This window comes from Microcaecilia unicolor, chromosome 1 (genome assembly GCF_901765095.1).
Source record: "Microcaecilia unicolor chromosome 1, aMicUni1.1, whole genome shotgun sequence".
NCBI lineage: Eukaryota > Metazoa > Chordata > Amphibia > Gymnophiona > Siphonopidae > Microcaecilia > Microcaecilia unicolor.
In genome coordinates this window covers 249,637,258-249,652,331 of record NC_044031.1, presented here as the reverse complement: position 1 = coordinate 249,652,331, position 15,074 = coordinate 249,637,258, and the positions used below count along the sequence as shown (strand labels likewise).

The 15,074-nt window shown below is 45.2% G+C and overlaps 1 protein-coding gene across 3 annotated transcripts in view; it reads left to right on the top strand.

Moving 5' to 3' along the window:
* The window catches only part of COBL (cordon-bleu WH2 repeat protein), a 459,548-nt gene that overhangs the window by 357,390 nt on the left and 87,084 nt on the right, over positions 1-15,074 (top strand). For all 3 annotated transcript variants that reach the window (XM_030205475.1, XM_030205461.1, XM_030205468.1), the window contains exon 8: positions 10,885-11,002. In XM_030205475.1, coding sequence (XP_030061335.1) covers positions 10,885-11,002 — 118 coding nt within the window. The remainder of the gene's footprint in view (positions 1-10,884; positions 11,003-15,074) is intronic.

The following is a 15,074-nucleotide window of genomic DNA, read 5'->3' as shown; positions in this document are numbered from 1 at the left end:
CCCCAGGCCAGTTTATGAGCACAGCTCTCATAGGGGGCCCTTTTACCAAACTGTGGTAAAAAGTAGCTTTAGCACGTCCTTACATGGGTCATTCCCACTCACTAAGGGGCCCTTTTACTAAGCCGCAGTAGGGCTCCCTCATGGGTAGCGTGCGCCAAATTGAATCTACCATTGGGGTAACACAGGCACTCAGCGGTAGTTTCAAAGTTGATGCGCAGTTTCCCGCGGTAAAAAATAATTTTCTACTGTGGGGGGAGGGGCGTTCCCGGCAGTAATTGGCAGCATGGCCACATTGCCGTGCGCTGCCTGATTACTGCACGAGTAGCATGTGAGCCCTTACTGCCTTCTAAATAGGTGACGGTAAGGGCTCAGGCAGTAAATAGCCGCATTCTAATTTTAATATTAGCACACAGCCATTTACTGCCCCATTTTTAGAAAAGGCCTTTTCCCCGCTGTGGTAAAAATTGGCCCAGTGCACGCCAATTTCATGTGCTAAAGCTAGCGCAGGCCATTTTTTACTGTGGCTTAGTGAAAGGGGCCCCTAAGGCCATTTTTTCCACAGAGGTAAAATGGCTGATTTTCCTAATATCGGTATAAATGTCCACACGCTAATTTTCCCATTAGCACTTAGCTCCTACTGCCACCGGTTTTGTAGGTAGTAAGGCCTCATGTGCTAACCACGCACTAATCGGTTAGTGTGCAGCAATGAAGCTGCAGTAACTGATTAACGCAGAGCATGTCCGCTCTTCGTCCCCAGGCCCACCTCGGCACTAAAAAAAAAATTCAAATATTTCATTTTTTAGTGCAATGGTAGCGCGCGCCAATCCCAAAATTATTGTGGGATGCCTGCGCGGGCCTTGCAGTAAGGCACTTTTAGCTTCGTTGAGCACGTGTTAGTGCATACTGCAGCTTAGTACATGAACCCCTTGGTTAAAAAAGCCTTTGAATGTCAGGCCCCATAGTATTTGCCTAAGTGCCAGTGTATTGGAACAACATTATTGTGATGTTTCCTTTACTCAGTTTGAACAATTTTACTAGAACCACTAATTACATGATCCACTGTTTTGTCTTTTGATTTAGCATTTTCACTAATCTTTTCTATTTTTGCTTTCATAACATTTGTTTATATGGCTTGTTCTTGTGCTGCAAGAATTACAGCCTCAGTTTCTCTTTTTAATTATCCATTTTGCTGCCATTGCCAGGTTTCTTTTTTTCTCTATACTTCCTTTTGTGCTGTTTAGATAATGTCCATTTAAGGGGTTTTTCTTTCAGTTTTCTGTCCTGCCCTTAATTTGCTCCTTCTTACATTTCACTTTTGTTTCCATTGGTCTGAATAACTTCTCATTTGTACTTCAATCATTAGCTTTTCTTTAGGTTCCTCTTTTGGAGTGGAGGAATAGCCTAGTGGTTAGTGCAGCAGACTTTGATCCTGAAGAATTGGGCTTGATTCCCACTGCAGCTCCTTGTGACTCTGGGCAAGTCACCTAACCCTCCATTGCCCCAGGTACAAATAAGTACCTGTATATAATATATAAACCGCTTTGAATGTAGTTGTAAAAACCACAGAAGGGTGGTACATCAATTCCCTTTACCTTTTCCTCTTCAACAGTTTGTTTTATCTACTACTACTACTACTTAACATTTCTAGAGCGCTACTAGGGTTACGCAGCGCTGTACAATTTAACAAAGAGAGACAGTCCCTGCTCAAAGAGCTTACAATCTAATAGACAAGTGAACGGTCGGTCCGATAGGGGCAGTCTGGATTCACTGAACGGTAAGGGTTAGGTGCCGAACGCAGCATTGAAGAGGTGGGCTTTAAGCAAAGACTTGAAGACGGGCAGGGAGGGGGCTTGGCGTAAGGATTCAGGAAGGTTGTTCCAAGCATAGGGTGAGGCGAGGCAGAATGAGCGGAGCCTGGAGTTGGCGGTGGTGGAGAAGGGTACTGAGAGGAGGGATTTATCCTGTGAACGGAGGTTACGGGCGGGAACGTAAGGGGAGATGAGAGTAGAAAGATAGTGAGGGGCAGCAGACTGAGTGCATTTGTAGGTAAGAAGGAGAAGCTTGAATTGAATGCGGTATCTGATCGGAAGCCAGTGAAGTGACCTGAGGAGAGGGGTGATATGAGTATATCAGTTCTGGCGGAATATGAGACGTGCAGCAGAGTTCTGAACAGACTGAAGGGGGGATAGATGGCTAAGTGGGAGGCCAGTGAGGAGTAAGTTGCAGTAGTCCACCTCCCTTTTGTGAGAGGTAAAGCTTATCTACATCACTGTGTGGATTCAGGGCATGATACATTGTTATCAGTTTCCTAGTTTTTCACTTTAAGGGACCCTTTGCTAAAAAGTGGCCTTAGCATGCCCTTACGTGGGTCTTTCCTACGTGCTAAGGCAACTTTTTATCACAGCTATAAAAATGGCTTTTTTATATTTTTTGTGATAATGGCCATGGGCTAAAGGCATTGTTAGCGTACAGCCATTTTGAAAAATTACTGTGTTCTCTTACCGTCACTCCTTTTCTAGGCAGTAAGGGCTCACATGCTATCCGTGCACTGTCTAGTTAGCATGCAGTAATGTAGCTGCACTATGGGACCCTTTTACTAAAGGGTTGATGTGTGGCAACCCGAAACTACCGCCGGCCCAACTTCAATGGGTGGTGATAAGTGCCCCCCACACACACACAGACATGGCCACGTGGCAAATGCAATTATACCACATGGCCATGTTGATTTTTGGCCTTTTTTACCGGTAAAAAGGGCCCTGGCACGTGGCAAAAACATGCACCGCCACTACCGCAGGGTCCTTTTTACCGCAGCTTGGTAAAAGACCCCTAACTGATTAACATAGGAATGCTCACTCCTCTGCTCCCCTGACACCCCCTCAAATAAAAATATTTTTAGCCCACAGTTAGCACATACACATTTGGCAGTTACCCAGGACACCTGAGTGGTATCGCAAAGTATGCCATTTTAAACTGTGTTAGGTGCATGTTAGTACCTAACACAGCTTAGTAAAAGGGCCCTTTGGTGATCTAGGTCTGATTGTGTCCCATCTACCAGCAGTGTATCTAGGTATGGGTATGATCCATGCATTTATGGATTTAATCGTGTTTCCTCCATTTAGCTTTCGTTTTAAGATTTTTCAGATTTGTCTGATATATTCCAGAGATGCCAAGTTACCCATTTCCAGGCTGGAGACTGGGTGCATTATGGGACATGTAGCACTGATTTCAGTGGGTAGGATCATGCAGTACAAATCCCACACTGCTTTGGGATATAAGCTCAAAACCAGGACTGGCCAAAAGTGTCCAGCCTGGAAGTGGGTAACTTAGCATTTCCAATATTCTGCCCTAAACTTGATTCAGATTTTTTCATGTAGAATTTACAAAGTTTAGAGAATTGCCAGATATTTGTAATATTTTTTTTTTCTAATCAGTCATGGTCATATGCAAATTAAGTTCTTTAAGAATAGTTTGTATATAAGTAGCTGGTCCTTTATTCCTTTCAAAGTTTTGCAATTTCCCTTTTTCTCACTGGCTTTCGGGTAATTGTTGATTGGCTTAGCTAAAATTCTAGGATCATGATATTCAAAGGATTTATGCTGCTAGCTTTCAGAGTTATGCTCATAAATTGGCCTCTTTGAAAATTTACTAGGACTGAGTGGCAGGGCCGCCGAGAGACTAGGCCGCCCCCCCCCCCCCCCCCCCGCTGCTGCCGTCCCCCCATCGCTGCAGTTCGCGGTCTCACCTGCCTGCCTCCATGGCTTTGGGCCCCCTACATTCAAGGCACCAGTCGCAGATCGCCTCTCTTCTGGCCTTCCCTCCCTGTGTCCCGCCCTCGTCTGATGTAACTTCCTGTTTCCGCGAGGGCGGGACACAGGGAGGGAAGGCCCGAAGGGAGGCGATCTGTGACTGCCGCTTCGAATGCAGGGGGCCCGGAGCCAAGGAGGCAGGCAGGTGAGACCAGGAACTGCAGCGCTGGTGGTCTGCCCCCGGCGTCGGGCCCCCCTTGGAGGCCCAGGCCTGGGGAATTTTGTCCCCCTGCTCCCCCCTTCTCGGCGTCCCTGCTGAGTGCATAAATTTTTACTCAAGTTTTCACTGAACTCTTAAATTTAGGTGCATATAAAGTAGGTGGTAATAGGATGAATTTAGGGTAGGGAAAAGAAGTTAGGAGCTTAGCAGTGATTTTCAGCACTAGGCTCATAAATCTAGGCAAACGAATGGCAGGCTTAAATTTATGAGCATAACTTTTAGCCTCCTAAATTACGATGAATTTTCAGATGAAAAGTTATGCTCCTAAATCTGGCTAAAAATAGAGCACAAATTTAGAAAGCTAACATCGGCATCTTCTGAATATTGGGCACCCAGTAAATGGCTTTTCTAATACAATGGGTCAATGTGGAGACTATCTTCGAAGAAATATAACACATTCAGATTTTCTATGAGAACTTTGAGTTTTCAGTAGGAAAAAATTAACTTCCTATTTTCTGTTCTCATTTCAATAATATTTCTTTCCCTAGTATGCCCCTCTCATCTGAACTAGGAAGGAAGAGATGCAGGTTATATCTGTGGAAAGCACTATGCAGTATATCAGGAGTTTGGCTGGGCTAAGCTAATTTTCTTCACACTTGAGCTCTCATTTGAGCAAAGGGTAATTGTTTTGCGTGAGAAATGAAACACATACAATAGAGCCCATTCCCATGAACCACTTCAAAAGGTGAACCTTGTGTCCTGCTATAGACAGTTGAGTTGGCTTAAACCCAAGAACTGAGAGTAAATATTTTGTACAGAGGTAAAGACTGCTGCTTGCCTGAATATTAAAAGATAATCACACATAGCAGGATTGGTAGGGTCTGGTTGTCTGATGATGGTAAGTTGGGGTCGTGCCAACCACTGGAATTAAATCTCCCGCTCTTCTCTTCCTTATCAATTCCCATCCTTTACATTAGGGGACACAATTTTTTTTGGACCAAGGACTACATCAGACCTTTCATATCACTGAAAAGACCACGGAGTGGGGGTTGAGGGACCCTCCTGATACCTCTTGTCCTGCGGCCTCATACAGTAGATGTAGAAAAACTGGAATAAGCTGAGGTATCAGTGTTACTCATATTTACCTGCTGATAGCTTTTGCAAAAGAAAGCTTACTTTGGGCTCAGTATCCTGTTTCCAAAGTAGGTGCAGCTAGCTCTGCCACTTTTCCTGACATCAGTGAAAAAGTTTAATTTTTTGCTAATTTTTTTAAACAGCACCTTAAGTGGGTAATGCAGATTTTCCCCCAGGTGTGGGATTCAGTACTTATAGAAGGTGGGAGGAGAGGGGGTTGAAATTAGTTAGGGACATGGTAGAGAAGGATGAGGCAAAATTTTACCTTATGAAAGTTTAAAACAGAAATTTCATATAACTACTCATGATTGGTATTCCTATTGTCAAATTCAGCATTATGTTACCTCTTTATTACATTCCTTTGCTATTAATTTTCAGGAGAATGAGTTTGATGAATGTTGGCCTATATCAGCAAGCATAAAGGCCTCTTGGACCAATATTATGATACTTTAAAGCGGCCGCTGAGAAATTCCCCTTTACAAAAAATAGTGGACCAGTGGTTTTGAGATTTTGGAGCTTACTCCCTGGACAATTTACAGTGGAGCTTGCGTGAATCCACCTGCCTGGTGGAGAGTGCACTGTTACAAGAACTGCATTATAAATTTCTGATGCATCTTTATATTCATCCTCGAGCTTGAAAGATGGGATTCCCCACTGATGGAACCTGTATTAAGTGTGGTCAATGAGACGCTTCTTATAAGCACTATGTCTGGGACTGTGCATCAATACACCGTTTTGGGGAAGAAGTTTGGGCTTTCTTGAGTTCTATATATCATAAGACAGTGGTCCCCAAAACTGGTCCTGGAGGCACCCCAGCCAGTCAGGTCTTCAGTATATCCACAATGAATATTCATGAGATAGATTTGCATTCAGTAGAGGCAGTGCAGGCAAATCTGTCTAAGGGCTAGATCTAAAAGAGTTCCCCCTCTTGTCAGTTCCTGGACCAGTTGCTCCAAGAAGCAGTCATTTATTATGTCTAGGAATTGTACCTCCCTAGCATGCCCTGATATGGCATTTAACCAATCAATATTGAGGTAATTGAAATTGCCCATTATTATACTGTTGCCAAATTTGCTAGCTTTTCTGTTTTCTGTTAACATATTTTTATCTGTTTGATTGTTCTGACCTGGTGGATGGTAGTATAACCCTATATGTATATTCTTTCCCTTCACACATGGAATTTCTGTCCAAAAGGATTTCATGTTGCTATCTATTTCATACAAAAGTTTTATTTTGTTTAACTCAGTTCCCTCTTTAACATACAGCGTACCCCCCCTCCAATTTGATCCACCCTATCATTGCAATATAATTTATATCTTGGGAGCACAGTGTCCCATTGATTGTCCTCCTTCCATCAGGTTTCTGAGATACCTATTATATCTGTCTCTCTCTATGTCATGTGTTCAGCGCTGCGTGCGTCTGGTAGCGCTATACAAATGTTAATAATAATAATATCTACCTTTTCATTTAATGCTATATACTCTACTCTCCTATCTTACTTTTTAGGCTTCTAGCATTTGTGTGTGTGTGTGTGTGGGGGGGGGGGGGGTTCCTTGCATCTACAAGCTGCTTAGAAGTTGACAGGGATAATTTGTACCTTTCTCCGAGGACAAGCAGGCTGCTTGTTCTCACGATTGGGTCATCGTCTGCGACGGCCCAGGAGACCGGAAAATCCCTAAGAAAAACAAAAAACTTCTAGAATGCACTGGTGCGCGGGCAGAGCGAACCGCGCATGCGCGAATGGCTTCCCACCCGCAGAGTGAGAGTGCCCAACTCAGTTCTTTTTATCCGCGTCTTGAGTGACACGTTTTTTCGCTGTGCTCATTTTTGGCCCAGGAGACTTTGTCTAGCGTTTACCACTCCCCTTTTTTCTTCCTCGTTTTTTGTACTTTATTACAAATATTTTTTTTAAAAAGTTAGTTTTTCACCTTATTTTCTTAGTTTTTATTCACTTGTTTAAGTTACCTTCTTTTTTTTTTGTCGCGGCCAGCTTTTAGGTTGCTCGGCCGGGTTTTTTGTTTCCTTTTTTGTGCCTTTTTGATTGGCACGATCCTTTAATTTCACAGCTGCCGTTTTTCCGTCCATGTCATCGAGGACTCCCAGTGGCTTCAAGCGTTGTACTCGCTGCAACCGGACCATCTCGGGTACCGACCCCCACGTGTGGTGTCTCCAGTGCCTTGGGCCCAACCATTTGCCAGCTGCTTGTAAGCTGTGCTCTTTAATGAAAAAGTGGACCCAAGTGTCTCGGGATGCTCAACGTGAAAAACGTTTTACTGATCGGTCCGGTCCTTCGACGTCGGCATTGACATCGTTACCGAGGTTGGTGGTGTCGATGTTGAGGGAAGCATCAACTTCGAGAGCGCAGGTAATGGCTGCCGAACGACCGCATCATGCTAGGAGCAGCGAGGCATCGAGTGGGTCTCCATCTGTCTCGAGGCCTACTGCTGTGCAGGCCCCCCGGGACCGACCTTCGTTGGACCCGGCCCCGAGGAGGCGTGAGGATTCCATGTTCTCTTCGGTACCGAGGAGTCTCGATGACGGGCATTGAGTGAAGGCTAAGAAGCACCGTCATCGTTCTCTTTCCATGCACGGTACCGAGAGCTTCGGGGAGACGAGGGATTCGGCATCCAAGAAGCGTCGGCGCCGGGAGGACCGCTCACCCTCTATACAGGAGTTACCAATGCGTCGGTCTTCTGGCAGCTTGGTACCGGCTCTCGAACCCCCTCAGATTCTGCCACTGACTCCTGCACCGGCCCCGCAGCCTTTTTCAATGGAGGCTCTTGACGAGCGCATTAGGGCCCTTCTTCCAGAGCTTCTGGAAGGATTGCTGCGCCAGTGTCCTTCAGTGCCAGGGGTTCTTGCACCTTCTGTATCGACTGTGGAAGTGGCATCTGGGCCTTCGCCTGTGGTGAGGTCCCCATCCTCGGTACCTCTTGCGGCATCGGCGTCAGCCGCCACCTGGGTTGATTCTCCCTCGACGTCAGCGGAGGAAGCTTCGCCGCAGTCCAGGCAGAGGTTGACTATTAGACATCCCCCTCGAGGTCGTCGTTCCTCGACATCGAGACAGGCTCAGGTTCGGGCTGCTCTTAGAGAGCTTTTGTCTGATGCCGATGATGAGTGCTCGTGGGAGGAAGAGGAAGATCCCAAATACTTTTCTGAAGAAGAGTCCTACGGGTCCCCTCAGATCCTACTCCGTCAATTGAAAGAAGGATGTCTCCCCCTGAGCATCTTTCTTTTTCCTCCTTTGTTCGGGAAATGTCTAATGATATTTCCTTCCCTATGGAGGTTGTGGATGAGCCCAGGGCTGAGATGCTCAAGGTCTTGTACTCTATCCTTCTCCACCCACAGAGGTTGCAACGGCCCCCTTGCATAACACACTCGGGGAAGTTCTTATGTGAAATTGGTCGTTCCCTCTGTCTAATCCAGTGGTCCCCAAAAAAGCTGAGTCCCAGTACAGAGTCCATGGAGAGCCAGTAATGGTGAAGGCCCAACTACCTCATGATTCTATGGTGGTGGACTGTGCTCTCAGAAGAGCCAAGAGTACTAGAGACTATGCCTCGGTGCCCCCAGGCAGAGAGTCTAGGACCTTGGATTCTTTTGGGAGAAAGACGTATCAGGCCACTATGCTCGCAGCCAAGATCCAAACATACCAGCTCTACACGAGCATCCACTTACGGAACTTGGTGAGGCAACTGTCCAGTTTGGTCGAAGCACTTCCTCCGGAGCTCGCCGAACCTTTTCACCAGGTGGTCAGGCAGCAGAAGGTGTATCGCAAATTCCTGGCCAGGGGTACTTACGACACTTTTGATGTGGCATCCTGAGTAGCTGCTCAAGATATAGTGATTCGCAGACTCTCATGGCTGCGTGTCTCTGACCTGGATTATGACCCAGCAGCAAATGGCGGATGTTCCTTGCCGGGGGGGATGATCTTTTTGGCGAAAAAGTAGAGGACATAGTCAATCAGATCAAGAAGCACCATGATGCTATGTATTCTCTCTCCCGCCGGGCATCTTCTGCTACCGCCTCCTCATCTAGGAGGTTTTTTGGAGAGAAGAGGAGTGCTCCCTATTCCTATAATAGGCGTAGGTACACTCCTGCTTCTCGGCAGCCTATCCAGGCTCAGTCCCAGCACGCTCATTCCCGTCAACTGCATGCAACTAAGGCCCCTGCGGCTCCCCAGCAAAAGCAAAGGACGGGCTTTTGACTGGCTCCAGTGCAGCGTAGCCTCAGAAAAGTGTCCGTGCCGGACGACTTACCGGTCAGAGGAAGGTTGGTATTTTTTCACCAAAGGTGGCCTCTTATAACCTCCAACAGGTGGGTTCTTCAAATAGTCCAGTTAGGATACACTCTCAATCTGGAATCCATGCTCAAGGTCTTTCCACCTAGGTGGCCAGCAACCCCTTTTCCCTTCTCTACTTCTCCCCCAGATAGTCAGCATTTCCCTTCTCCTCCCTAAGCACTTTGTGTCGGACCCAGCATTTTCTTCCCCATGTCCAGCATCTCCTCTTCCTTTCCCTACCCCTTCTACATTCAGCATTTCATCTCCCCTTCCCCATCACAGCTCCATGTCCAGCATTTTCCCCCTTCTCATTCCCCTGCTATGGCCATTGTTGTTGCCCTACTTCTGACCTGCTCCAGAGGTACTCTGCGCCAGCATGGGATCTTTCACTACTACTCTACTTATCATTTCTGAAGCACTACTATATGTACGCAGCACTGTACACTGAACATGTAAGAGACAGTCCATGCTCGACAAACCTTCCCATCTAATCAAGACAGACAAACAGGATAAATAAAGGATAAGGGAATTACTTAAAGTAGGAATGATAAAACAGCCATGGGTACTGAACAAGTGAATAGGAGTTAAGAGTTAAAAGCAGCCCCCAAAAGGTGGGCTTTTAGCCTAGATTTGAAAATGGCCAGAGTTGGAGTTTGACATACTGATTCAGGAAGTCTATTCCAGGTGTATGGTGCAACAAGATAAAAGGAACAGAGTCTGGAGTTGGCAGTGGAGGAGAAGGATTCAAATAAGAGAGATTTACCCGATGAACAGAGTTCACAGGGAGGAGAGTAGGGAGAGATAAGAGTGGAGAGGTACTGAGGAGCTGCAGAGTGAATGCACTTGTAAGTCAATAAGAGGAGTTTGAATTGTATACGGAAATGGATAGGGAGTGAATGAAGTGACTTGAGGAGAGGGCTAATATGAGCATAGTGACACTGGTGGAATATAAGTTGTGCAGCAGAGTTTTGAACTGATTGAAGGCTTAGTGGGAGACCTGTGAGAAGCAAGTTGCAGTAGTCTAAGTGAGAGGTGATAGTGTGGATAAGGGTTTTGATAGTATGCTCAGAAAGGAAGGGATGAATTTTGGTGATGTTATAGAGAAAACAAATGACAGGTTTTAGCCTTTCAGTAGAGGCTTGTCCTCAAACGCTGCTGTGTCCCATCCTCCGCACTGCATTTCCTGTCCATGGGAAGGCAGGACCTAGCTCTTGAGTGCAGGCCACTACTGAAAGGTCCCACACTAGCACTCAGTTTGCAGTGGCCAGGAAGAGTTTGGGTGACAGTGGCAGCAGGGGAATGAGAGATTAGATATCACTCTACTGCTGCACTGCCAACACCAAAATGTTGTCACCCTAAGCTTCAGCTGTGCGTAATTGCATTTGCTGCTTCAGTTCTGCCTGCACCAGTGTGAAATTCTGCTTTGAAGTGAAATATTTTTTCTCAGTTATAAGAAATGATGACCGTTAACTGTATTCCTCTTGCTTTGTTTGGTTTTGTTTCAGATTGTACAAACATCACAAAATGAGCTGCAGAAAAAGAAGCGACGGGCTCCAGCTCCACCAGCTTCTGTTATGCCAAACCAAGTAGAAGAGAAGGAAGAGAATAGAAAAAGTGACCCTGGTGAGACTCTGGCTTCCAGCAAAGCATGGGCTCTGCGTGTTGCTGCTGGTCGTGTGGTGCTTTTCAATTTTCTCTGTGCATGGGAGTTTGGTGGGGGGAGGCCTAGGAGAAGAGATCACAAAGGTCCAGCTGGAGCAAGTCTGTAAGTCAGGGTTGGAAGTTCAGTTCTGTGGTTTTGATATGATTGTTAAAAAAAAATCAATCTGTTTACAGGATGGGATTATTTGTGTGTACCACTAACTGCTGTGTATAGAATTCCTCTGTGAGCATGGCTTTTGTTTATTTTAGAAATGCTGTTCGTTAAGTGTACGTATTCCCTTAGTATGGTGTACTATATGAGAATAGAAGTGATGTTCTGGGTCAGACAAATGGTCTACCAAAATCAGCCCGCTGTCTCCAACAGGGAGAATCCGGTTCATTCAGCAGATCCAAGCAGGAAAATCTATTGCATATTGCTCATTCCTAGATGTAAGAGGCGGGCTTCACTGATGGGGCATGCAGTAAGCTATGAGCTCCTCATGTCCTCAGCTAAGAGAACTTCAGCTAGATGAAATTGGAAAAAAAGTGCCCCATCATAAGGCTGGTCACTTAAACCGCCTTAACTCCTTGGAGACTGAAGGGTAAATGGCTGACCATCAGCTGAGATCCAAGACAAAATCAGAAGAAAAAATTTGCAGTGTCATAATTCAACCAAAGTTTCAGTCCGGAGTTGATAGCATGGCATTTTCACTATGATGTCCAATCGTAGACGTTTTGCTGAAAACGTCTAAAATTCTCATCCGGAGTATAGCAATTTTCAAACCAGAAAAAAACATCTATTTTTTGTTTCAAAAATCATTATTTTCCAGCGTTTTTGTGCTCAGTATGTATTTCTTTAGGTGCCATTTTTAAAAAAGTAAACATCCTAGAGAAAAACATACAAAACCAAACCATAGGGATGACTGTGTGACACCATTCCTAGTAAACTGGCCACACAGACATCCCAGTAGATCAGTTGGACAGTATAGTGGACTTCATATAAAGGGACCCAAGTACAAGTCCCACCTTAACACCCTTATTTTATATTGTGAAACCTCCAGGAACACCTAAAAACCTACTTGTACCTAACTGTACACCACTACAAAAGCTCTCAGGTCTGCAGATGCCTCCTATCTACAAGTACAATTGGTATTTGTGGGTTTGGAAGGCTTACAATTTCCTCCACATAACATAAGTGTTGCCATACTGTGAAAGACTGAAGGTCCATCAAGCCCAGTATCCTGTTTCCAACAGTGGCTAATCCAGGTTACAATTCATATTAAATTTACTACTTTGTAGCTTCATTATAACTTCATTGCATGCCCCCTAGTCCTAGTATTTTTGGAAAGAGTAAACATGTAATTCATGTCCACCCATTCCACTCCACTCAATATTTTATAGACTATCATATCTCCCCTCTACCGTTTGTTCTCCAAGCTGAAGAGCCCTAGTCACTTTAGACTTTCCTTATAGGGAAGTCGTCCCATCCCTTTCATCATTTTCATCACCCTTCTCTGTACCTTTTCTAATTCCACCATATATTTTTTTGAGATGTGGTGACTAGAATTGCACACAGTATTCGAGGTGCAGTCGCACCATGGAGTAATATAAAGGCATTATAACATTCTCATTTTTGCTTTCCATTCCTTTCCTAATAATTCCTAACATTCTATTTTCTTTCTTAGCCGCCACTGCACACTAAGCAGAGGGTTTCAAAATATCATCAACGATGACACCCAGATCCATTTCCTGGTCGGTGACTCTTAATATGGAACCTTGCATCACATAGCTATAGTTTGGATTCCTCTTTCCCATGTGCATCACTTTGCACTTGCTCACATTAAATGTCATCTGCCATATGAATGCCTAGTCTCCCAGTCTCGTGAGATACTCTTGCAGTTTTTAGCAATCTTCTTGTAGTGTAACAGCTTTGAATAACTTTGTGTCATGAGCAAATTTACTTACCTCACTAGTTATTCCCATCTCTAGATCATTTATAAGTATGTTAAAAAGTAACAATCCTAGCACAGGTCCCTGCAGTACCCCACTATCTACCCTTCAACATTGAGAATACAGACCATTTAACCCTACTCTTTGTTTTCTATCTTTTAAGCAGTTTTTAATCCACAATTGGACATTGCCTCCTATTCTATGACTCTGTAATTTTTTCAGGAGTCTTTCATGAGGTACATTGTCAAATTCCTTTTTAAAATCCAGATAACAATATGAACCGACTCACCTTTATCCACATTTGTTCACCCCTTCAAAAAAATCTAGTGGATTGGTGAGGCAAGATTTCCCTCACTAAATCCATGTTGTCTTTCAGGCTTATTTTCGAAAGAGAAGGGCGCCCATCTTTCGACACAAAATGGGAGATGGGCGTCCTTCTCCCAGGGTTGCCCAAATTGGCATAATCAAAAGCCAATTTTGGGCGTCCTCAACTGCTTTCCATCACGGGGATGACCAAAGTTTACAGGGGCGTGTCGGAAGCATAGTGAAGGCGGGACTGGGGCGTGCCTAACACATGGGCGTCCTCGACCGATAATGGAAAAAAGAAGGGCGTCCCTGACGAGCACTTGGGCGACTTTACTTGGTCTATTTTTTTCTTACGACTAAGCCTCAAAAAGGTGCCCAAACTGACCAGATGACCTCCCCTTACTCCCCCAGTGGTCACTAACCCCCTCCCACCCTAAAAAAAAACTTTAAAAATATTTTTTCCAGCCTCTATGCCAACCTCAAATGTCACACCCAGCTCCCTGACACCAATATGCAGGTCCCTGGAGCAGTTTTAGTGGGTGCAGTGCACTTCAGGCAGGTGGACCCAGGCCCACCCCCCCACCTGTTACACTTGTGGTGGTAAATGTGAGTCCTTCAAAACCCACCAGAAACCCACTGTACCCACATGTAGGTGCCCCCCTTCATCCCTTAGGGCTATGGTAGTATTGTACAGTTGTGGGTAGTGGGTTTGGGGGGCTCAGCACCCAAGGTAAGGGAGCTATGCACCTGGGAGCAATTTATGAAGTCCACTGCAGTGCCCCCTAGGGTGCTCGGTTGGTGTCTTGGCATGTCAGGGGGACCAGTGCACAACGAATGCTGGCTCCTTCTATGACCAAATGGCTTGGATTTGGTCGTTTCTGAGATGGGCGTCCTCTGTTTCCATTATCGCCGAAAATCGGGACGACCATCTCTAAGGACGAACATCTCTAAGGTTGACCTAAATTTTGCGATTTGGTCATCCCCGACCGTATTATCGAAACGAAAGATGGACGCCCATCTTGTTTCGATAATACAGGTTTCCCCACCCCTTCACCGGGACGTCCTGCGAGGACGTCCTCAGGAAAATTTGGGCGTCCCTTTTGATTATACTCCTCCATATCTCTTTAATCCATTCTTATGTATATATGCTCTGTAATTTTATTTTTTATAATAGTCTCTACCATTTTGCCCTGCACCGACGTCAGTTTCACCAGTCTATAATTTCCCAAACCACCTCTGGAACCCTTTTTAAACATTGGCGTTACATTGGCCACCCTCCAGTCTTCTGGTACCATGCTTGATTTTAAAGATAAATTACATATTACTAACACTAGTTCTGCAAGTGCACTAGTTAGAGTAGGATATGGACCTGGATCCCTTTCTCTACAGTCCATTGCACTGACCACTAGTCTACTTGTGGGTTCATCTTGCTGCAGTAATAGCTAAAAGCTTCTAGGTCTCCTCTGGATTTCCTGCAAGCATATTCAAGGCAGTCATACATTTAAAAGGCTTATGCCTGTGTGGAAGAAATGTGCAGAGTAGTAACGACCTCCATTCCTGCCCCTCATTAATCATTACAAAGTGAACAAATGGCTGACCATGTAGTCTTCATAATGGTTAAGCCGCTGGCCTAGCCTCATCTATTTGAGATTCTCTCCTGATGGCTCAGCCCAGAAGTAGCTGCATGAGACAGGTGCCCGCAGTTCAATTGTAATTGGTTATACAGAAAGTGCGGGGTACAAATGTAATTAATAATAATAATAATACAGTTGGGTGCATGTGATTTTCCCACCTCTGT